The sequence below is a fragment of the Protomyctophum bolini genome, assembly GCF_963924005.1.
Source record: "Protomyctophum bolini genome assembly, chromosome: 2".
Classification (NCBI taxonomy): domain Eukaryota; kingdom Metazoa; phylum Chordata; class Actinopteri; order Myctophiformes; family Myctophidae; genus Protomyctophum; species Protomyctophum bolini.
The window spans coordinates 27,965,495-27,988,271 of record NC_137863.1 but is presented as its reverse complement, the minus strand read 5'-3'; the positions used below and the strand labels follow the sequence as shown (position 1 = coordinate 27,988,271).

The window sequence follows — 22,777 nt, the reverse complement described above, 5'->3', positions numbered from 1 at the left end:
GCAGTTGCCTTCATAATTATGCCACCTGAGGAGGGCTATCCTTCTGCCAAAACACTTCTCAGGGAACATTTTGGGCATCCATTAAAAATAACAGAAGCATACATGGAAAAGATCAGGACATGGCCCAATGTCAAATCGGAGGACCTTAAAAGTCTCAAATCCTACACACTTTATTTGAGAGAGTGTGCAAATGCTATGGGGGAGTTACAGTACTTGGAGGAGCTAAACATGCCTGCCAACATGAAGGCCCTCATACAGAAGCTCCCATACAGACTCAGAGATCGGTGGAGAGGAAAAGCATGTGACATTATTGACAAGTTCAACAGAAGAGCATGTTTCATAGACATTGTGAAATTTCTGGAACAGCAAGTCAGAGTTGCTTCGGATCCTGTCTTTGGAGATATCCAGGACAGTCCTTTGGGTAAAACGACAATTAAACCCAAACCTCAACAGCAAATCAAGTCACAATTCAAAAACAGTTTTGCAACCCATGTGGAGCTTGATAATGAAGCAAAAGCAGATCCTCCCCCGAATAGGTCCAATAATTACCCCAAGGAAAGCCCTACATCCTGTCTTTATTGCAATTTACGCGGGCATACTTTCGAACAGTGTTGGCAGCTGGGAAAAAAGACACAAAGGGAAAGACTGGACTTTCTGAAGGAGAAAGGCCTGTGTTTCGGGTGCTTGCGCACAGGGCACTTGTCGAAACGTTGTGTCAAGCGAATGAAGTGCTCCCACTGCAGCCAAACTCATCCCAGTATTCTGCACATACACAGAGAAACGGGGAGCTTTGGAGGTAACACTGATCTGCCAAAAAGAGAACCGGAGAGCTGTACTACAACATCAACTTGTGGCCATACAGGGGCTGGCAACGGCATACTTCCAATCTTGCCTGTACAAGTTAAGTGCTCAAAGGGAAACAAAATAATCCAGACTTACGCTTTTCTAGATCCAGGAAGCACGGGCACATTCTGTTCAGAACAGCTGGTCAATAGGTTGAACATTGAAGGTCGGAGAACAAAGATCCATCTGCGCACCATGGGCCATAGTAAGGTGGTACCTAGCTGCATCGTTAACGGCCTGGAAATCTCAGAATTGACTGGCAATCAGTTCTTTGAACTCCCTGATGTGTTCACACAAAAGAAAATGCCTGTGTCTACTGACAACCTCATCAGTGAGGAGGAACTGAGTAAATGGCCGTATCTCCAAGGTGTCCACATCCCTCGAATAGCGTCGAATGTGGATCTGTTAATCGGTACCAACGCATCCAAGCTAATGGAACCGTGGGAGGTGACGAACAGTCATGGTGATGGTCCCTATGCCGTCAGAACCCTACTGGGGTGGGTTATTAACGGTCCATTACAGGGCAAGGACACTCAGAGTGGGAGTGGCCGCCCCACTGTTACTGTTAATCGCACAGTTGTGAACAGGTTGGAGGAACTTCTTATTAACCAGTACAATCATGACTTTAATGAGAAGAGCTCTAAAGACCAAGAGGAAATGTCAAGAGAGGAAAGGAAGTATATGGAACTTGTGGAGAGCTCTGTTGAGCTACAGGATGGGCATTACCAAATGAAGCTGCCCTTCAAAGCAGAAGCCATCGCTCTACCTAACAACCTCTGTGTTGCCAAGCAACGGATCCGTGGCCTGGAAAGGAAGCTGCAGAGAAATGAAGGCTTTCGCAGTGAGTACACAAGCTTTCTCACTGACGTCATCAACAAAGGCTATGCTGAACGGGTGCCACAACATCAGTTGGAACCAGGTGAGGGAAGAGTGTGGTATATACCCCATCATGGTGTGTACCACCCTAGGAAGGGCAAGCTGCGAGTGGTGTTTGATTGTGGAGCTGAGTTTAAAGGGGCCTCACTCAACAGTCAACTTCTGCAAGGCCCAAACCTAACCAACTCCTTGGTCGGAGTTCTCCTACGGTTCAGACAGGAGTTTGTTGCAGTAATGGCAGACATTGAGGCCATGTTCCACCAAGTCAAGGTGGCAGAGGAGCACAGGGATTTCTTGAGATTCTTGTGGTGGCCTGAAGGGGACCTAAAGCAGGAGCTTGTAGAGCATCGCATGACTGTTCATTTGTTTGGAGCAGTATCGTCACCCAGTTGTGCATGCTTTGCTCTCAGAAAGACTGCTGCGGACAACAAGCACAGCTATCCAGTAGAAGTTGTCGACACCATCAACCGAAACTTCTACATGGACGACCTACTGAAGAGCCTGCCTTCTGACGAGGATGCAGTCCTCTTGATATCAGAGCTCAGGTCCGTCTGCCAAAAGGGAGGGTTTAATCTCACAAAATGGATTAGTAACAGCAGGAAGGTGCTTCAAAGCATTCCAGAAAACCATCAATCCAAAAACCTGCATGAACTAGACCTGGACAGAGATAAGCTGCCTATGGAGAGGGCTTTAGGTCTGCAGTGGTGCATTGAAACTGACACTTTTACATTCAAGCTGCAGGTGAAAGAGAAGCCCCACACCAAGCGTGGCATGCTGTCCATAATCAGTTCTGTCTATGATCCATTAGGATTCCTAGCACCACTCATACTCCCTGCTAGGCTGATGTTGCAGGAGTTATGCAGACAAAAATGTGAGTGGGATGACTCAATACCTGAAGCCTTCCTGCAGAAGTGGAACAAATGGCTGGCAGACCTTGAGAAGGTGGCAGATTTCAAGATCTGTCGTTGTGTTCAGCCCAAGGGTTTCAGAGGTATTGCAACTGCTCAGTTGCATCATTTTTCAGATGCAAGTGAAAATGCTTATGGCACAGTCACCTACCTCAGAATGGAGAACACAGAGAAAGTGATTCACGTTGCTTTCCTGTTCGGCAAAGCCCGAGTTGCTCCACTGAAGCCTGTTACCATACCCCGCCTAGAACTCACAGCCGCCGTTGTCGCTGTTAGAGTGGACAAAATGCTGCAGGCTGAGCTGCAGCTTCCACTGAAGAAATCTGTCTTTTGGACAGACAGCACGGCAGTGCTAAAGTACATAAAAAATGAAGACAAGAGGTTCCAAACATTTGTTGCAAATAGGGTAACAACCATAAGGGACCACTCAGATGTGTCACAATGGCGATACATCCCCACATCACAAAACCCTGCCGATGATGCTTCAAGAGGATTGAAGGCAGAAGACCTGGTCAAACAGAGATGGATCGAAAGCCCAAGGTTTCTATGGGAGACTGAGGAAAGGTGGCCAAAACCTCCCATAGATGTGAACATCACTGCTGACGACCCAGAAGTTAAGCGAAGTCTCTTGATAAATGCAACTGTTGTTGATACTGTGAATGCTACTCACCAGCTGATAGCCTATTTCTCTGACTGGCAGAGGCTAAAGGTTGCAGTTGCATGGGTCCTCAAGCTAAAACAGGTCCTGCTGCATTTGAAAGAAAGAAGAAAGCAGCTTTCAAGTACTGGTGGTATTGGATCACCTGTAGTGGATATGCATAAGGAAATGCAAGCTGTGAGAGCTTCACTGGGAAGCCAGAAGTTGTCACGTGATGATCTCTCAGAAGCGGAGAAATCTATCATTTCTTTCTGTCAGCAAGAGAGATTCCACAATGAAATCACAGCATTAACCTCTGGAAAACCGGTACAAAAGAGCAGCTCCATCTACAAGCTGGATCCAATAATAGATGGAGATCTGCTGAGAGTTGGGGGTCGACTGAATAAAGCAGCTTTGCCTGAAGAGCTAAAGCATCCTCTCCTCTTATCTAAGGACCAACACATCTCAAACCTTATCCTCCGTCATTACCACGAACAGCTGGGTCATGGAGGGAGGAACCATATACTTTCCACTGTAAGGAAAAAATATTGGATCACAAACGCCAATTCTGCAGTGAGGAAAGTCACCACAAAGTGCAGATTCTGCAGACAGTACAGAGGAAAAACTGGTGAACAAAAAATGGCAGACCTGCCCACAGAAAGAGTGGTTCCAGATCTCCCTCCATTCACAAACGTTGGTGTGGACTACTTTGGACCCATCAGCGTAAAAAGAGGACGTAGCATCGTAAAGCGTTATGGAGTAATCTTCACTTGTATGACAAGTAGAGCTGTTCATCTGGAGGTGGCTTACTCACTCGATACAAGCTCTTGTATCAACGCTATCCGCAGATTCATCTGTAGGAGGGGTCAAGTTTCTCACCTAAGATCGGACAATGGTACGAACTTTGTGGGAACCGAAAGAGAGCTAAGAGAGGCCTTGGCTTCATTCGATCAAACCCTCATTGAAAGGTCTCTAGCGCAAAAGGGAATCAAATGGAGTTTCAACCCACCGGCCGCATCTCATTATGGTGGCGTATGGGAGCGTATCATCAGGATGATCAGAAAGATCTTAAGTTCAGTGCTTCGCCAACAAACACTAGATGATGAAGGCTTTCAAACTGTGTTGTGCGAGGTTGAAGCTATGCTGAATGACCGCCCCATAACCCGACCATCGGATGACCCAAATGACCTAGAGGCTTTGACACCAAATCACCTACTCCTAATGAAAGGCAAACCAGTTCTGCCACCAGGACTGTTTGGAAAGGAAGATCTGTATGCAAAGAGAAGATGGAGACAGAACCAATACATTGCTGACCTCTTCTGGAAAAGATGGATCCACGAATACCTACCGTTATTACAGGAGCGTCAGAAGTGGATAAAGGAAAAACGATGTTTCATGCCTGGAGACATTGTTGTCGTGGTGGATTCCTCAGCACCAAGAGGCTCTTGGATGCTTGGAAGAATACTGCAAACCTTTCCTGATAGGAAAGGCCTCGTCCGTTCGGTTCGTCTTAAAACTAAGACAAGTGTAATTGAAAGACCTGTCACGAAAATCTGCCTTTTATGTGAGGGTGCAGATTAACCACTTTGAGTTTGGAATAGTGCAATATTGAATATTGCCGAGTTTAAATGCCTAAAAAGGTTTTTTTTGTTTTTTCTGGCTCTTTTGTTTTTTTTGTTTAGAATTGCTCTGTCTTGCATGCCAGTAGCAATTAGGGGCTGGCGTGTAAGAGCCATTTCGTTTCTATGCTTTTTATTTCTATAATTGACGTCACAGTCACGGTCAAGGCCAAGGCCAACGCCCTGTCTATATGAGGAAGTGAGCATCAAGGCACAGGTGCTACTGAAATGAAAGAGGCAACAGTTTGTTGACTGTATCGAATCTTGAGAACAAAGGCTGTTGAATTTGTATTGTTTAAACCTGCTGAGTGACGGTAAATAAAATACCACTTAATTCAAAACGAAGTGATATACGTTTGGACATCAGTTCTTTGTTTTTATTATTATTATACACGTCTAAACTAGATCTCGCTTTCAGTAACCAGCCAGTGGTGTCAGTTCAGGACTGACATTACAGGAACTATTCACAAAAACGAATTTCACACACCTTTTGATGAAAAGACAACCATCCTTATTTATTTCTGTGATTAAATAATTATGAGTTAAGAATACACAAACAAACAAAAATACCTGGTGGCATACAGTAAATAGAGGACTGCGCAATGTATTAACGTCAGAAGTGAAAGACGCAAGCAAAGGAAGAGCTGCAACACTGCAATAATGTTTAAATTTGTATTATTTATTTTCCTATAGCATTAGAATGTACCTTCACAACTAATGTCACAACAATATATTGAGAAACCTTTACAATGACTCACACAATTAATAAATAACGTATACAAAAGCAATCACAGAAGATAACTTATACAATACATGTGTCCTGCCATAAATATACTGTACTTTCCACAGTTTATCACCTCACCTATCAAACATTTTGTTATTTTGTAGCTCCCCTACTGTCTAATAATAGGAGGCCTTAAAATATCATTGTTTTCATCGTATTAATATGATTATAAGACTTCTTACTGTGTCTACATTTAAGCCAGTATGTTCAGTAAGACATTTTCATTTGCATATTTCATTATGCTTTTAATGTAAGATTCACCACTTTAACAAAAGGAAGGCCTGAGCAGATCAGAATCATCAGATATATATCTATTTGGGGGTGCTACAGATTAAACTCATTAAAAGTAATGGAAGCACAAGACAAAAAGTAAGAATAAAAAAGTATTCACATTCATGAATTTTGCCAGATATGAAAGTTTACACACATGACATTTCAACATCAGGTTTGCCTGGTAGCTCAGCAGGTGCACAGGGTCTCTGGTGCTCAGAGTTCAAATCCAACATACATTTTGTCTTGCATGTCTCTATCTGCTCTTGGTTTCCTGTCTCTCTACACTCTGCACTTGCATTTCCAACATCATCAACCAACACATTCTCACACCCAGGTCGTACTACGGTGACAAATTTGACAACATCTAACGTTTGACACGACGGCATATTGACAAAATGGACAAAGGACAAAAAGGACAAAATGATTTATGATTCCAAGCCTATCGGTTTGCAAGTCAAACAGCATTGAGTTGGCAGAAGCAGACATCACACCGCTCGGCACAGGCACTCGTTCAGCTAGCACATTGCTTGGTCGTGCCTCAAGTCCGCGCGCTTCTGATGGCTTAAAGGACCACTTCACCACTTTTCAACCTATCTTCATATAATAGGTCCTCACTAATAATCATGATAAAATGGCACAATTCTTTTCTACTCAGTCTGTGTCTCATAGGACAGGCAGTTCATAAACCCGTCCACCAGTGACATCATCGATGGCTTCCACTTTCGCATTGCAACTTTTCAGGACTAAAAAGCCTGCAGTTTCTATTAGCTTGGATTCCCCATCGATGATGTCACTGGTGGACGGGTTCCTCAAGACACCAACACTTGACCCCCACTGATGTCAAGAAAACGCCTTCCAAACTCAAGTAGGAGGATGACAGTCATCCTCCTACTTGACCTATCTGTAGCATTTGATACAGTCATTAGCTTCTCCTGAACACACTTTATTTTCTGACCGTAGTATCTCAGCAACAGCACTGAAGTGGTTTGGGACCATCTTTCCCCAAATGGATTAGTAGGCCTCCTCCTTTTGTCACCTCTGCCCACAACTTCTCCTATCGCAGCGGCACAGATGACAGACTGTTTTCTACACTTCTAATTCTGTCACACACACAGAGCAGCACATCTCTACATGCCTGACTGACATAGGTTTGATGTTTACGTGTTTACTTGACCGCTTTTGTGTGAGCTTCCATTACTTCCAAAGAATTGCATTATATTTTTGATATTGGGAAGATGGGAAGAGAGATAGAGAGAGGGAGAGATAGGAAGTGAACATGCAGGAAAAAAGCACATTTCACCCACATTAGTATAACCTTGCCAGTGCTTGGTACTGAAACATGAATACGCTGATCGACGTGTCGCAAAGCGACACGTTGTCAGTGCAATAACCCTGGCAATATCAGGCAAGCTGATAATGCGTTCTGCTAGTTTAATATGAAATAATCAACATGAAACCCCCCCAAATGGTTTCTTTTAAACAACCCAAAAAGGTTTTATGGTTATATTTTGTCTAATCTAAATATACAGTAAAGTGGTGTAGCTGCTCTAAGAGCTGCTGTGTAAGGCTTCAAGTATATCATAAATAAGTTGTTTAAGGTTCTAAAACTAAGCAAAACGCCAGACCTTAAAATTGCCAATGCACCTGTGCGCAATGAACAAATTAATTAATGTAATTAACAAGAATGGAACTTATCCCTGACTGTTGACCTCCTCCTGACACCTTCAGACCCAGGCGCGGACATTGCCTGCCCAGTCCAAGATCCGTCCACGGTACCAGGCCCGTGTGATCGGCTGAATAAGCACTAAGAGTTGCAACTTTCGAAGAAGCCCACAGAAGATGGCAGCTGCCACAACCACCAGTGGTGACATCATCACAAACCCCAGGATAATTAGGGCGGAGCAACTGTTATCATCAAGGTAATGGCAGATGGCTGAGGTAGAGTCTAGGACCTAAGAGGAAAACAAAGAAAGGGAATCGTATAAGAGACAGCCACTATATTCATGCTGTATGGCTATAAAATGCATAGGTTTTGTCAGAGAACTAAAGCAATGTTGATGTTTTATCATTTGCTGCAATGTTTGCAACTATGCAACTATTTTTATGAATAAATAACGTGTGTATTTGACAGTACGATAATTTATTATGAAATATGAATATCATATATTGTGTGTGTGTGTGTGTGTGTGTGTGTGTGTGTGTGTGTGTGTGTGTGTGTGCGCGTGCGTGTGTGCGAGCCTGCATGCGCCTGCGTGCATGCGTGTACATATATACTGTACATCACATGGTTATCCGAATTTAGTTTAACAGTGGAATTGGGTGGCTAGTAGGGTGTGACAGGCTAGTAGGGTGTGACAGGTTAGTAGGGTGTGACAGGCTAGTAGGGTGTGACAGGCTAGTAGGGTGTGACAGGCTAGTAGGGTGTGACAGGCTAGTAGGGTGTGACAGGTTAGTAGGGTGTGACAGGCTAGTAGGGTGTGACAGGCTAGTAGGGTGTGACAGGCTAGTAGGGTGTGACAGGCGCTCTTCTGGCCTCTCACTGAGATAAGAGATACGAAACCGCTCAGAACAGTCATTAAACCACTGAGCTGTCAATCATCTGTGGCGCTTGGCAAAAGGAAAGAGGGGAGGGTGGATGGATGGATGAAGTGGAACACAGTGAGACAGACAGGCGAGGGATCAGAGTGTACGTAAGACTAATGATGACTGAAAGGGAAGTACACTAGACAGTCACACACACGCGCGCGCGCGCACACACACACACACACACACACACACACACACACACACACACACACACACACACACACACAATTCAATTGATGATCCAAATGTAGTTTCACCCAAATAGCATTAATTAATTCTGCATAGCATTCTTCATCAGAAGATATTTCAGGAACAACTTCACCACCCACATATTCTAACCCTATAGCACCCTATAGCGCACCCTGTTTAGCAACCACATTATTTAATGCTAATTAATTGCAGACAAATGCACACACACCATGAACATGCTTAAACATACATGCAGATTAACATACATTTGCATACACTACACGCACGCACGTGCACATCATGCTTTCACAGAGTACATGCATGTTTCTCACTTCCTCCTCAGCATGCTGTCAGTGTTCCTGACCTGTATACACAGATTCGTGATCAGTACAACACAACTGTTGACTGACATGCTCCACTGTATTTAGTAAAGTAAAGGCAAGTGTATTTTACCACATCCATACCCTTATCAGTAACACTTTCTAAGAAACCCATGTGTATATATAGCTATAATATAACATAACTGTGGCTCTCAGACATGATGTCAAGAACCACCAAATTAATATGTATTTTGTCGCGGACCCCTTATAGAAAATATATTGTGCCACAATTGACCCCCATACAAAATGTGTTTTGTTAAAATGTTTCAGAAATATTCTGCATTTTTCACAATGTTTCTAAATAATTTGAAAATAGCAAATCTACAAGCTCATGTATTACAATTAGGCCTATTACAATCCTTGCAACACATATCTGTGTGTCCAGAAATTATGAGGTATATTATGATACTTGGCCTTATGTCATTATAAAATGTTTTATAATGTGTTGATTACTGTTATAAAGAATTGTGTATTTATGTGAATATTTATGAGTGCTTAGCTGCTTACAACTATAATTATAGTGTTTGCGAACGCAATGAGCACTAACTATGAGACCTAGCAGGACATGTCTGTCTGTCTGTCTGTGTGTCTGTCTGTCACACTGTAACACCACCTGCCCGCCACTATAACACAAAATCAATACAGAGTGGAGCCCTTGGTGCAACATTTTACTGGACTGTTCAGGGCAAGACAGCCAAGGTCTGTCGCAAAGCACCAACTTTATGAGTTGAGGAGGCAAGGACATACATCCTGCCCTGTCACAAGGTGAATCTGAAACCTATACTGCACGCCAAGGACAACAGCTGTAGATCTTTAAAATCTGACATGATTACAAGATGAGTCAGCTCCATCAATTTGCAAAGACCACCAACAGAAGATGATGAAGATACCATTCCTTTTCCATATACCGTAGAGCTGCAGCAGCTCTATAGGATCTGTTAAGCCTGAATATCAATTCAGCTCTGCAATCATTTTCCCATTCTCAGAGTTAAACTGACACTTTAGCAGTATAGCAGCAAAGTTTTTGGACAAGCATGCTGTTCAGTGCTTATAAAGAATAATGGGTATAAGTACCAGGAAAAGGTTTCAGGTGTGATTTTATGCCAACATGGGTATGACTCATGTTGGCAAGAACATTGTATCCCTGTGGCGACTGGGTGTGTTTATCTGTTTAGTCTCTAATAGAGGTCAAATGTTCCATGTATCTACAGTATGGCATTCTTAACAAGAACAAACCCTGCCATTGTCTAGAAATGTCAGAGGCTTGACGAATGGAGGGGTAATATGGAGATGGGTGGTGAAAATTGCTTTATGCAAAATTCTTGTTATAAAACTTTCATGTTCAGACGTCTCCTCTGAGGTTCTTGACAAATGTTCACAAAGGTTATATAGTTTTACGTCACTATTTCAGAATTGATCAAATCTGATTTGTGGATGTTCCAGCATGTTTGACATTTTGGAAATAATTGAAATGGTTTGCTGCAGGCCTAGAATCATAATACAATTTCTAAAGGTAAGACATTCTTTGCATGTTAACACTTACATGGCAAGTGTTTCCAAGTAATCTGATTTCACCCAACAGCCCAGTCCACAGGGCTTTTATACAGCATGGCGTGTCTCAACATCGCACACAGTCTTACATGTGCGCGCGCACACACACACACACACACACACACACACACACACACACACACACACACACACACACACACACACACACACACACACACACACACACACACACACACACACACACACACACACACACACACACACACACACACACACACACACAGCCTCTGGTTCCTTTTGTTTTTTCCTGATTAAAGGGGCTTAGTTACTCTACAAAGTTTACACCACTTAGCATATTTCCATTTATTTTGTGTATACCAGATACTTAGCAAAATCAATGTTTCAGCATAATATAGTATTGATGCCCAGCAACCTCAATATCAAAACATAATGTCAGCTAAAAAAAAGATTCTCATGATAGTGAATTTGTGCTCATCTCACTATATATTCATCATCCTCGCAAAAATCATAATAATCGTCATAATAATAATCATCATAATAATCGTATAGTCAAAATCATAATCATAATCTTTATTTATAGAACCTGAACCCAAAGTCCTGAACTAGGAGAAGGACAGAAATGAAAAGCAAAACAACGACAAAAGAAGACAAACAAAACTAGAAATGCATTCGGTCAAGCTGTCAACTTCACAGAGTGCACACAAGTAGGCCATGAATGGCCTACTTGTGCCTACTTGTTACCTCTGACTCTTGTCAACTTACTATCCCTCCTCTATATAAATCCGTTCGAGATATCCATTAGTAATGGATATCGTCGACTCTGGGGGTGCTTGAGGGCTGAAGCACCCACTGACACAATAGAAACCCAAATAGCACCCACTGACTGAAGGCTGAAGCTCCCCACCCCCTGGTCATTTTGTCACATAGGCACACAACTCTGCACCTTTACGGGGGGGTGCCTGTTCCCTGTTCACAGAACAGGTATTCAAATGCTAATATGGTTTCACTGCTGCCAGTGCCAGGTAGACTATAAACCTATTTGCGATCCACAATGGGGAAAGCGAGACTCAATCACCTTGCTCTGTTAAACTGTCACAGGGTGTGTGTGTGTGTGTGTGTGTGTGTGTGTGTGTGTGTGTGTGTAACTTGTCACTGCCCCCTGGTGATCGCTGATCGGGTAGGCTAATAATACAGCAACCGGCCTAATCAGCATATGATTGACTACTTGGTATGTCTGTAAACATTGTACTTCCAGTCGCTTTGTACCAGTCGCTGGTTTGTTTTGGAAGACAGCAAAAAGCAAAATGGATATAGCCCATACTATGCCCTAAAGTATTTTTCAAGGCAAAGATAAAGTAATTCAGAAGAAGGCACTGCCGTTATAAGAACTATTCGCACCTGCCCATTATAATGGTTTTAGATATTTTACGTTCCCTATATATAATTTGAAACTCAATTTGGTTACGTCATCCACATATGTCAGTTCTTACACAAACATACATAATTACGTCATCAGCCAATCCCTGATTGGCCGAGCGACGCCACCAATCCAATCGGACGAGGGGGCCACCGACATACTCAGGCCTCATTCAAACACCAATCAAGCAAATGTTGGCCTGGGCCATGGCTCAGTGGTCCAGGCACCTTGGTTGGTAATGCAGTCTGGCAGTGTGCCGCGGGTTCGACTCCCGATCCCTTTACTGCATGTCTTCCACCCATCTCTCTCCCCATTTCCTGTCAGCCTAAAAAAACGACCAAACATTGCTTGATTGGTGTTTGATACGTGTGAATGAGGCCTCAGCAAGATGCCAACTGTCGCTCTGATTGGCCAAGCGACGCCAGTAAAACTACACAATCCCTGATTGGATTAATTGGCCGATCAGCGACGCCACCAAAAATACACAATCCCTCATTGGCCGAGAGTACCAGCAAAGATTCACAATCCCTGATTGGCTGAGGGTGTCACCGACATACGCAGCTGAAAACAGTACTTGCGCCGCTCTTCTCGCGCAAGTAATGAAACAAACTGGCCCAGACTGTCTGGGCACCTGGCCTGCCAAACCGGACAGGCAGCGGGTCTGCCTGTCTGGCTACTATTCACTATCGATAAAGGCATAAAAAGCCCAAAAACAAATCTTTCAAAAAAAAACTGAATGAATCTGTAAATAAACATGCTTGTTTTTGTTCACTGTTACTTGGACCCAGTTGCACCACCTCACACTAAGTTCAAACTTAGCCTAGTTATAGCTTAAGTGGTAAGCCATTTAAGCTATGGCTAAGTTTGAACTAAGAGTGCGGTGGTGCAAGCTAGCAAAATTATCCCTTTTTTACACATCCCCCATTGATGTTGAATGTTAGAGTGTGTGTCCTGCCTGTACTTTACAAAATGTTATCTTACTAATAGCATCTTATTTGTTATTGTTATTTCACTATACTGGTTACTGGAATTTCTGTTATTATCACAGTTTTGCAGAACACACCATATTTCACATCTTTACACTGTATAGTGAGGGTGACAAATAAACCTTTTCGAACGGGTTATATAGGTTATAAAAAGCAAGAAGTGAACTACAGGTATATGCAAATAAACCGTAAGAGAACAAGTCTAAAATCTCTATAGTGGCCCTTAGGAATACGATGTATTATACTACTTACACCTGACCCAACCAAACCAAAGTGGTGACTGTATAAACACTCTCAGAGTTAGGCTACATTAAATCAGGATTTTACATAGTAAACACACTCTCACTCACTCCCCAAAATATACATATTGTGACTTCTTGGGACAAATGTGACCAAACGTCAAAAGTTTGACTGGAAGGGACTGAAGTCTTCATGCTTGTTTCTGAAAAGACTGACACCATGACCATGCACAATAAAGCCTCATGTGGCCAGTACACTATACTCACCCTTGAATGGCAGAGAAAGCCAGCATAGAGCAGCAGTGAAGCAGGCAGTAGAACGAGGAAGAACACCACAGCCAGTAGTAGAACGCTCACCAACACAACACATAGGTTCCACACTATCAGGACCACCCCGCAGGCTATGCAGCCACACCTGCCCCTGCGGCTGCCCCAGGCACTGCCTTGGCTGTGGGCCACCGGAGGCGGGGGCAGCATCTTCATGCCTTCGCTGCCCCAATAATACTCATCCTCCTTCTCCTCTTCGCCCGAACCCCCATCATCCAGGTCTACGTCAATGCCACACATCTAGAAGAGTAGACAAAAGCAATGGAGGAGAAGTTAATTCATATACCTTAAAGGAGTTCATATTGTGTTAGTGTAGGCCTATATACAGTAAGCCTGGCTTTGCCAGTGTCATTTAGCTTTATAAACTTCGTAGAATGCTATAAATTAATTAAGTTATTAAGTAATAGGCCTATAAGGGGGAATGAGGGGCTGAGACAAAGCTGTCCCCTCATGCGTGGCATAATTTCATGTAGCCTATTAAAGCACCAACCAATATCATTATGTAAATAGGTTGCCTGCCTCTCTTTCTAGTTTCTACCTCTCAGCGGTCGATCACATCGATTAAGGCTCTGCTGCCACTCAGACGAGCATGCTGATTGATCTGCCTGCAATCGTAAATTGAATCAATCAGCCACCTTTACCGACCCACTGCTGTCAAATCCAACAGCGCTGTAGGCTATAGTCTACACGCGACGTGGGTACTATAGGATAGCCTATAGGCTGCTCTCATCAGTGTTACAGCTAAACTCGGATTTAAATATTATTATGGTTTAATTAGCTACTTTAATAGTTTCGTTGCATATTAGACAAGCTAGCTGCCTATAGCTCTCTTGTACATTTGATAGTCTATATAGAAATAAATAGCCTATACGTTTGTGTGATCCCCCCCCCCACCACCACCACTGTTGATTAACTGTTGATTAACATTTAGCCCATATGTTGCTGAAAACTGGTTAAAACAAAGGAGAAAAAAAAGAGGGGGTAAAAAAGAACACTGCCAAATATGCATAGAAAAATAGACTAATTCTTATTCAACCAACAAGCAATTCGAGTGCTTACCTCGCAGTTTTCTTTATCTCTCGGATGGAATTGGTTAACCTGCTGAGACTCGATAGACCTTAAACTCCAAAATGTTTCCAAATTTTCTGGAGCCGTTTTCTAACAGTGTGAGTTCTGTGAAGGGAAGCGCACCTTGCCTTGCCCTGCTGGAGTGATGTGACAGAGAGTCCAGCGTTGACCAGCGCGCACTGGCTGCTCCGCCACGCGCATGTAGCCTACTTACATAGCCAAATAAATGCAAATAATTACAGTTTCATTTTTACAGACCTCATTATTTAGCTTAAATTAGGCTACTTTGTACATCGTAGCCTGATCTAATGAAAGTATGTTTTTATGTAACCTGTTTATAGGCTACCTTGCCTACCTAATATTCAAATGAGCATGGATCATAACTATTTTTTTTATCGCACACCGCGCACATAACTTTGTGGCGTCAGTGTCTTCACACGCGCACGCACGCACACACACACACACACACACACACACACACTAGCTAGGCCTACTACTTAGTTATTATAATACAGAAATGGGTTCCCTGATTGAGTTTTAGTGCTTGTTCTAACCTGTAGTTGTGTGTGTGTGTGTGTGTGTGTGTGTGTGTGTGTGTGTGTGTGTGTGTGCGTGCGTGCGTGCGTGTGTGAATAGATCATAGATAGAACAAATCTATGATAGCCTCGGTACCCAGGATTTTATTTTCGTCTGCCTAAATCTATGATAACGTCCAATGAGTACATCCTTTTGCACTCCATCCCTTGCTCACACCCTTCTCCCCATTCGCAGCTCTGTTCTTGTGTGATAAGGGCTTGATCGATTTGTTTTGCTGCAGAAGCAGGCAGGTAGCCAGTCTTTCACAGATCAAAAGTAATCACACAGAAGATAAGAAGATAAATAACAGAGAAAACGTCAAATAGTATAGTCAATAAAATGGAGTGGACACAGTAGAAATTCAGAGATGATCGATGGATGAAAGAAGGTAAGGACAGTAGTAGGCTACTGTAAATTAACATATCTACATTGAGACAAAATAGCTATAGCAACAATATTGAAACCCTGTTGTAAAGTCATACTGACATCTGCTGGACTATCACTGTACATGCAAACAAATGTAGCCTACTGTCTGGTGCAACGACGTCGAGTCTGTGGGGGCTATGGGGCTGTAGCCCCCATGAAGAATTAAATAGCCCCTTTTAGCCCCCATGAAGATTTTCGTGGACATTTTATATTAACATTACAGATTTTCTGGGAATTATTGACCCTCTGTGACTCTGTCGCAAAATTCCGAAAATGTGAACCTCTCCGCCGGCTGTTCAGAGGTGTTAAAAGTACTCAAATGCTAATCAGGTTTCTTTTGTTTTCACCTAGCCAGGTATTATATGCCTACAGTACAGTGCCCATAGGCGGCGGGTGTGTATAAGGCTAGGGAAGGCTTAGCCTTCCCAAAAATGATGCTGGGTATTTTTTTTAAATATATATAATATATGTGTGCAGCATTATATAGAAGGCTATTGTGTGTGTGTGTGTGTGTGTGTGTGTGTGTGTGTGTTGTTGGTCCCTGGTGATCGGGTAGGTAGGCTATACAGCAACTGGCCTAATCAGCATATGATTGGCTACTATTGGTATGTCTGTAAAGCTCGTCCGCTTCCAGTCGCTTTGTAGCAAACAGTAGCGCGCGCTGGTTTGTTTTGGGAGACAGCAAAACGCAAAATGTATTTTCCAAGACAAAGATAAAGTAATTCAGAAGAAGAAGCTGTGACTCGGCTGTCAGAACTCAGCACCACCACCAGTGCCCGCACGGTTCACAGTTCACACCACTGCAGCAACACTGACACGTTCAGCGGAGTGACTGCTGTCTCTGTGCCGTCTGTGAAGAGCCATGAGCCGCGACTCCCGGGAGGGGCAGCAACACCGCCGGGTAATCTACACAGACTATAGTGAGACTACACACTGACTCGAGAGAAAAGACCCATATCGTCCAAAATAGGCTAATCAGTCGTTGTCTGTGTATAGGCCAATTCATTGGTAAAAGTGCTAAATAACTCATTTTTAGACCATTTGGGAAATAAATAAATCCACAGCGGCGCGATCTAATGGATACATAACGGACACCCGGGTATAAATGCAATAATTTATTAACAAGAAAATAATGAATATTTACAGATATATGGCATCATGCATAAATTACAATCAACATAAAACATATTACTTTTATTACAATTTCTTTTGACTATGGCGTCTTCTCTCGTGTATCATCAGATGTCCGGCTCCATGCTCGCCTCTCCTTGGAGGCCAGTTGGGTCAAAACAAAGTATATCACATTGTGACAGCTGTAGTGAGTCTACAGTCCACCTGCCTGCTGGCAATATAGCCTGGTTGTGATATGTAGATGTGATTGATATTTTTGTTTGTTTGAGTCATTCTATAACACAAAGTAATTGAATTTTTTTTATGTATTAATTGTATTTTATATATTACTATGTTATTACTAACTTTATGTATAACTATATTACTAATTGTATTTATTTGATGTATTACTATGTTATTACTAATTTTACTTCATGCATTACAAATTGTATTTGTTTTATGTATTACTGTTATTACTAATTTTATTTTTTATGCATTTATTTATTTTATGTATTACTGTTATTACTAATTTTATGCATTACTATATTGATAATTTAATTTATTTTATGTATTATTGTCTATATTACTAATTATATTTATTTTATCCATTACTATGCTATTACTAATTTTATTTTATGTATTACTAATTATATTTACTATTTTAATTTACATTTATTTTACCATTTTAATTTACTATAATCTATTTTTTTATCGTTCGTTTTATCCATTTATTTACATTATGATCTAGTTATTTATATTGGTTTATTATTTTATTGTTTATTATTTTCAAAGAGCCCTGATTGATCACATCTACATATCACCACTACCAGTCAGGATCTGAGTGACTCAGAACCCTGGTGACCTCCAGATGGAGCCACACAGGAGACCAGCAACGTCCTAAAGAAAAGAAAGAAATGCTCATTACTACTTTGTTCATAAAACAATATTGATTGAAATATTTATTAATAGTTTGCAGAATTACAGTACATGTCAAGCACAAACTCAATACAAAGACTGTTAACTGCAAGTGGACGACCCAATTAAGCATTACACTTGTTTACAAGAGGGTCCACCATGTTCAATTCTTCAAAACATTTAGAGACGTACAAATAAGACACTTCTATATAGTCAAAGAACAGGAATTCATCATAAAGGAGGTAAAAAGGGAAAATAAACGTATACAGTGAGGGGAAAAAGGGAGTCACATGTCTTAATGACTGTTGGTAGGGCGTTCCACATTTTGGTGGCATAGGAGTGAAAATAATTTAGTCCCTTGTTTGTGCCGAATCTGGGTTGTACATGGTTCGTTGCACTCCCTCTGGTGTTGTGGGTGTGGACTTCGTTAACATAAAGGAAGTATCTAGACAGGTACATGGGTATCTTGGTGGTGTATCGAATCTTGTGGACCAGACCCATTGCAAGATGCTGTACTCTGTCGTCGACCCTAAGCCATTCCAGCCTGTCAAAGTGGGCAGGAGTGAGGTAGGTTCGGGGGGTGAGGCCAAGTAGGAGCCTGACCAGTTTGTTTTGGGAGGTCTGGAGCCTAGTTTTAAGGGCCTTTGAGGTGCTGTGGTACATGCATAGTCAAAGAAACCTTGTACGAGGGCTCCTGTTAAGGTCTTCAAGGTGTTTTTGTTGACCAGTGAGGAGATCCTGTAAAGGAATCTTGTTCTTTGGTTGACTTTTTTGATTACGTTGGTGGCCATTTTATCACCGGAAAGATTAGCCTCCAGGATGGAACCTAGGTAGGTAATTTCATCTTTACGTGTGATAACATTGTCACCAACTCTAACCAAGAAGCCATTTGCCTTGCTGAGATTACTATTAGATCCAAAGAGAATGGATTCAGTTTTTCCCAGGTGTAAAGATAGTTTGTTATCAGCGAGCCAGGTGCAGATTCTACCGAGTTCAGAGCTGAGGGCCTTTTCAACATGCAGTTTGTTCCTGTCCGAGACTAGCAGTGCCGAGTCATCTGCGAACAGGAACAAGTTGCAGTCACAAGCTGATGTCATGTCATGATCATAGTGTGTGCGTGTGTTGTATAGTTACCTTGCTGTGATGTAACTCCAAAGGTGATCAGAAATAGTTGCTCCATCGGCTAGAAACGTGCTCTTCACCGGCATGATGATCTTGTTCCTAAAAAAAGTCTATAGTCAACCCTAACTGATTACAGAACATGATATAAAAAAACACAACTAGAAGGATTTAGGCCTGTCACAATTACCTAATCGCCAAGTATTTGAGATACTTTTTTAGAGATTAGTCATAATCGTCTCCATGTTGAAAATGTTCATATATTGTCAAACATTTTAAAGAAATAATGGAAGCAACCGATCTACAAGCTCTAAACGTGTCACTTTGTAATTTTCTTCTCTTTTAGTGTATAAAGTTGTTGAATTATGCCATGTGCAGCTTTTTGTTTACAAAGCCTACAAAAGCCAAAGTTTTATTTAGAATGTTATGTTATGACGCAATTAAATTGTTACTAGTAATTTATTTGAGAAACAATTAAATCGGCCATTATAAAACCTCAAATTCCGACAGGCCTAAACGGGTTCCAGTGATGTCTACCGAACCTTCCAGCTCCATCCGAGCCTCCCAGAAGTCCTCAGCGGAAACAGGAAAGCTTCGGATCTCGGGCATCGGCTGAGATCTCCATTCTAACAAAGAACGAAAGACAGACAGACACACGCACCCCAAATTAGCTTTGCTGTGTGTGTGGGTGTGTGTCCTGTCACAACATACACATGCACTTACAGTAACGTTTAAGAATAGGGATTGACCGATTATCGGCAACGGACGATTATTGGCTTTTTACTATAAAGCCTATAAAAAAGCCCCAACCCTAAAGCGGTTCGTACTGTCGAGTTCCTCACCGAAGCGGTTCGTATATGTTGAGTTCCTCTCCGAAGTCCTCCAGCGTCTACCCAGATCTCCGTCCTCTGTCCTCCCATCCATCCAGGCCCAGGTCGGAAGTCCTCCAGCGTCTACCCAGATCTCCGTCCTCTGTCCTCCCATCCATCCAGGCCCAGGTCCGAAGTCCTCCAGCGTCTACCCAGATCTCCGTCCTCTGTCCTCCCATCCATCCAGGCCCAGGTCGGAAGTCCTCCAGCGTCTACCCAGATCTCCGTCCTGTGTCCTCCCATCCATCCAGGCCCAGGTCCGAAGTCCTCCAGCGTCTACCCAGATCTCCGTCCTCTGTCCTCCCATCCATCCAGGCCCAGGTCCGAAGTCCTCCAGCGTCTACCCAGATCTCCGTCCTCCCATCCATCCATGGACAGACCTGCAGATCTCTAGAGGCTCCAGCTGCGTCTGCCATTTCCATCCTGAGAGAGAAAGAAGAAAGCATTAGCTCTACAAGCTCACAACACGTTGCAACGCGGTGTGAGCTTGTAGATCTGCTATTTTTGCTGAACGCTCCCTCAGAATAGGGATGCTGGGGTTGAAGTGGTAGTGTCATTAAGACTTTGATTAGCTTGGAAGGCTGACAGACAGTCAACCACAGTGCCACTAGGAGGCATCAACACATGTACAGTCCTCAACATCTTTTGTCATTTTTTATTCAAGTGCTTCTAAAAGCAGATGAGATATCGACTCTCAAACTATTGTGCAGAGTCATTTAGATTTATCATAAAATATTTAAAACATTTGGATGACTGTAGTAAATGATGCCATTCTTCGTGCCATAACAGTACAAAAGCAGTTATCCATCCTCAGAAACAAGCCATAACTATTCCTACTCACAGCTCATCAGAGTCCTCTGAGGAAGCCCCCGGGGGGGGGGGGGAGCTTTGGAACGGATCTCTGTCCGGGAACATCAGCTCGTCTATCGATATCTCCATTCTAACAAAGAAAGAAAAGAAAAAAAACACACCAAATTAGCTTTGCTCTGTGTGTGCATGTGTGTGTGCGTGTACCCTGTCCAGCAGTGGCGTTCCAGCGACGTCTACCCAGATCTCCGTCCTCCCATCCATCCATCCATGGACAGACCTGCAGATCTCTAGAGGCTTCAGCTGCGTCTGCCATTTCCATCCTGAGAGAGAAAGAAGAAAGCATTAGCTCTACAAGCTCACAACACGTTGCAACGCGGTGTGAGCTTGTAGATCTGCTATTTTTTGCTGAACGCTCCCCCCAGAATAGGGATGCTGGGGTTTTAAGACTTTGATTAGCTTGGAAGGCTGACAGACATTCAACCACAGTGCCACTAGGAGGCATCAACACATGTACAGTCCTCAACATCTTTTGTCATTTTTTATTCAAGTGCTTCTAAAAGCAGATGAGATATTGACTCTCAAACTATTGTGCAGAGTCATTTAGATTTATCATAAAATATTTAAAACATTTGGATGACTGTAGTAAATAGTGCCACTAGGAGGAATCATACTGCCATGCTATACTTCGTACCATAACAGTACAACAGATATCCATCCCAACAAGAAATATTCCTACTCACAGCTCATCAGAAGTCCTCCAGGAGGGAAGCTTTGGAACGGATCTGTCCTTCCACGACGTCTACCACGACCCATCCACCCTAAGAAAGAAAGAACGAAAGATTAATTTAAGTGACCAAGAGCCAGATATACGTACATTGTGTCCTTTCACATCATACACAAAATGTATAGAGAACATTTAAAACAGAAGCAGACCATACCACTCGCAGTAATGGAAAAGTCTAAGTGGTTTCTTACTTTGAGCCGCCTTCAGAGCCCCCCCATGCAGATTCATCCATGGACAGAGAGAACTGCAGATGTCCACCTGTAGGGGCTCCGGTTGAGCCTCGCAGCATCTGAAATGAATACATGGTGGTTATAGTCTATGAATGGCTTTGCACATCGTTGCTGCTGCCAATAGGAATTTGTGATGTCTGTGTGGCGACAATTGCTGGGTCTGTCTGTTTTTTTATAATACATACAATTTATATAGCACTTTTCAAGGTACCCAAAGTTGCTTCACAAAACAGTAAAAACAAATTTATTTGAAAATAAACTAGTAACTGCTGTTCAACACTAACAGCTACATCCACGACCTCCCTGCAACAACATCAGTGAAGTATGGCTATGCAGACGACCCGAATACTGTGTCATAGTCTGGAGCCGTAGCTCTCATGTCAAGAAGCTGGATGCTGCCCTCAACACCGGATGGGCCACCCCAAACAAACTGCCTGCCTGTTCTCGCTGGAATCACTCCAACAGAGGTCAGACGAGAAGCAGCCACGCTGGCCCTCACTGAGAAGGCACAGCTGAGTGAATCCCAGCCATCTCCTCCACAAGGTCGTCAGAGACACCACAGCACACATGCCTCAAGTCACGGTGCCGTTTGCCACAACACACACACACACACACCAAGTCATGGCGACCTTTGCCACAGCACACGTGCCTCAAGTCACTGTGCCCCTTTGCCACACAGGCCCAGGAACTGCTCCACACAACACCAGCTGACACCTCCAAGGCATCCTGGGTGAAGGCAAGACAGAGGGACCAGTGGAATACATTGAGGACCCCAAATATGTTCTTTGCCAGCACCTCCACTGCAAGGAGTGGACAACCCTCAAAGCAGAAGTGGGACATCTCGGACAGTGCCCACTGTGAATGCGAGGATCCACTACAGACTGTGGAACACGTAATGACCATTTGCCCCAAATACCGGCCACCGAATGGTGATCGTGGCTTAGGTGACCTAGACAATGACACATTGTACTGGCTTGCTGCAACAGAGCTGAAGTTCTATGGACATACGGCAGAAGATGTTTAAGAAACTTTTTTGTAATTTCTTCATTTTTTCGGCAAACCTTTGTGGCATTTAATTTATGGAACATGTGGATGTTTCTTTATTTATTGGTGAAGTTTTAGTGCCACTTGTGGCATTCTTTGAAATGTATTGACACGTTTGATATATGTTTTTGTTAGGGATGTCCGATATTATCGGCCGATAAAGGCATTAAAAATTAATAACTTAATTTTACTTTATTTATTATTTTACATTAAAAACATCTACAAGCTC

At 42.8% G+C, this 22,777-nt stretch overlaps 1 protein-coding gene and 1 long non-coding RNA gene across 2 annotated transcripts; both read right to left on the bottom strand.

Annotated features, from left to right (window-relative positions):
• Window positions 1-7,563: 7,563 nt before the first annotated feature.
• Window positions 7,564-14,783, bottom strand: tmem88bl (transmembrane protein 88b-like). Its single transcript, XM_080784909.1, has 3 exons — window positions 14,657-14,783; window positions 13,538-13,837; window positions 7,564-7,892 (listed from the first exon to the last, which is right to left on the bottom strand). Exons 2-3 carry the CDS (start codon window positions 13,835-13,837, stop codon window positions 7,665-7,667), a joined length of 528 nt encoding a protein of 175 aa, XP_080641035.1. The 5' UTR covers window positions 14,657-14,783; the 3' UTR covers window positions 7,564-7,664.
• A 1,984-nt stretch (window positions 14,784-16,767) lies between these two features.
• On the bottom strand, window positions 16,768-21,593 carry LOC308327633. The gene is made up of 7 exons (XR_013965206.1): window positions 21,466-21,593; window positions 21,231-21,308; window positions 20,522-20,810; window positions 19,654-20,103; window positions 19,354-19,437; window positions 18,827-18,913; window positions 16,768-17,674 (listed from the first exon to the last, which is right to left on the bottom strand). It is a non-coding gene; the product is annotated as an uncharacterized lncRNA (long non-coding RNA).
• Between the last annotated feature and the right edge of the window lie 1,184 nt (window positions 21,594-22,777).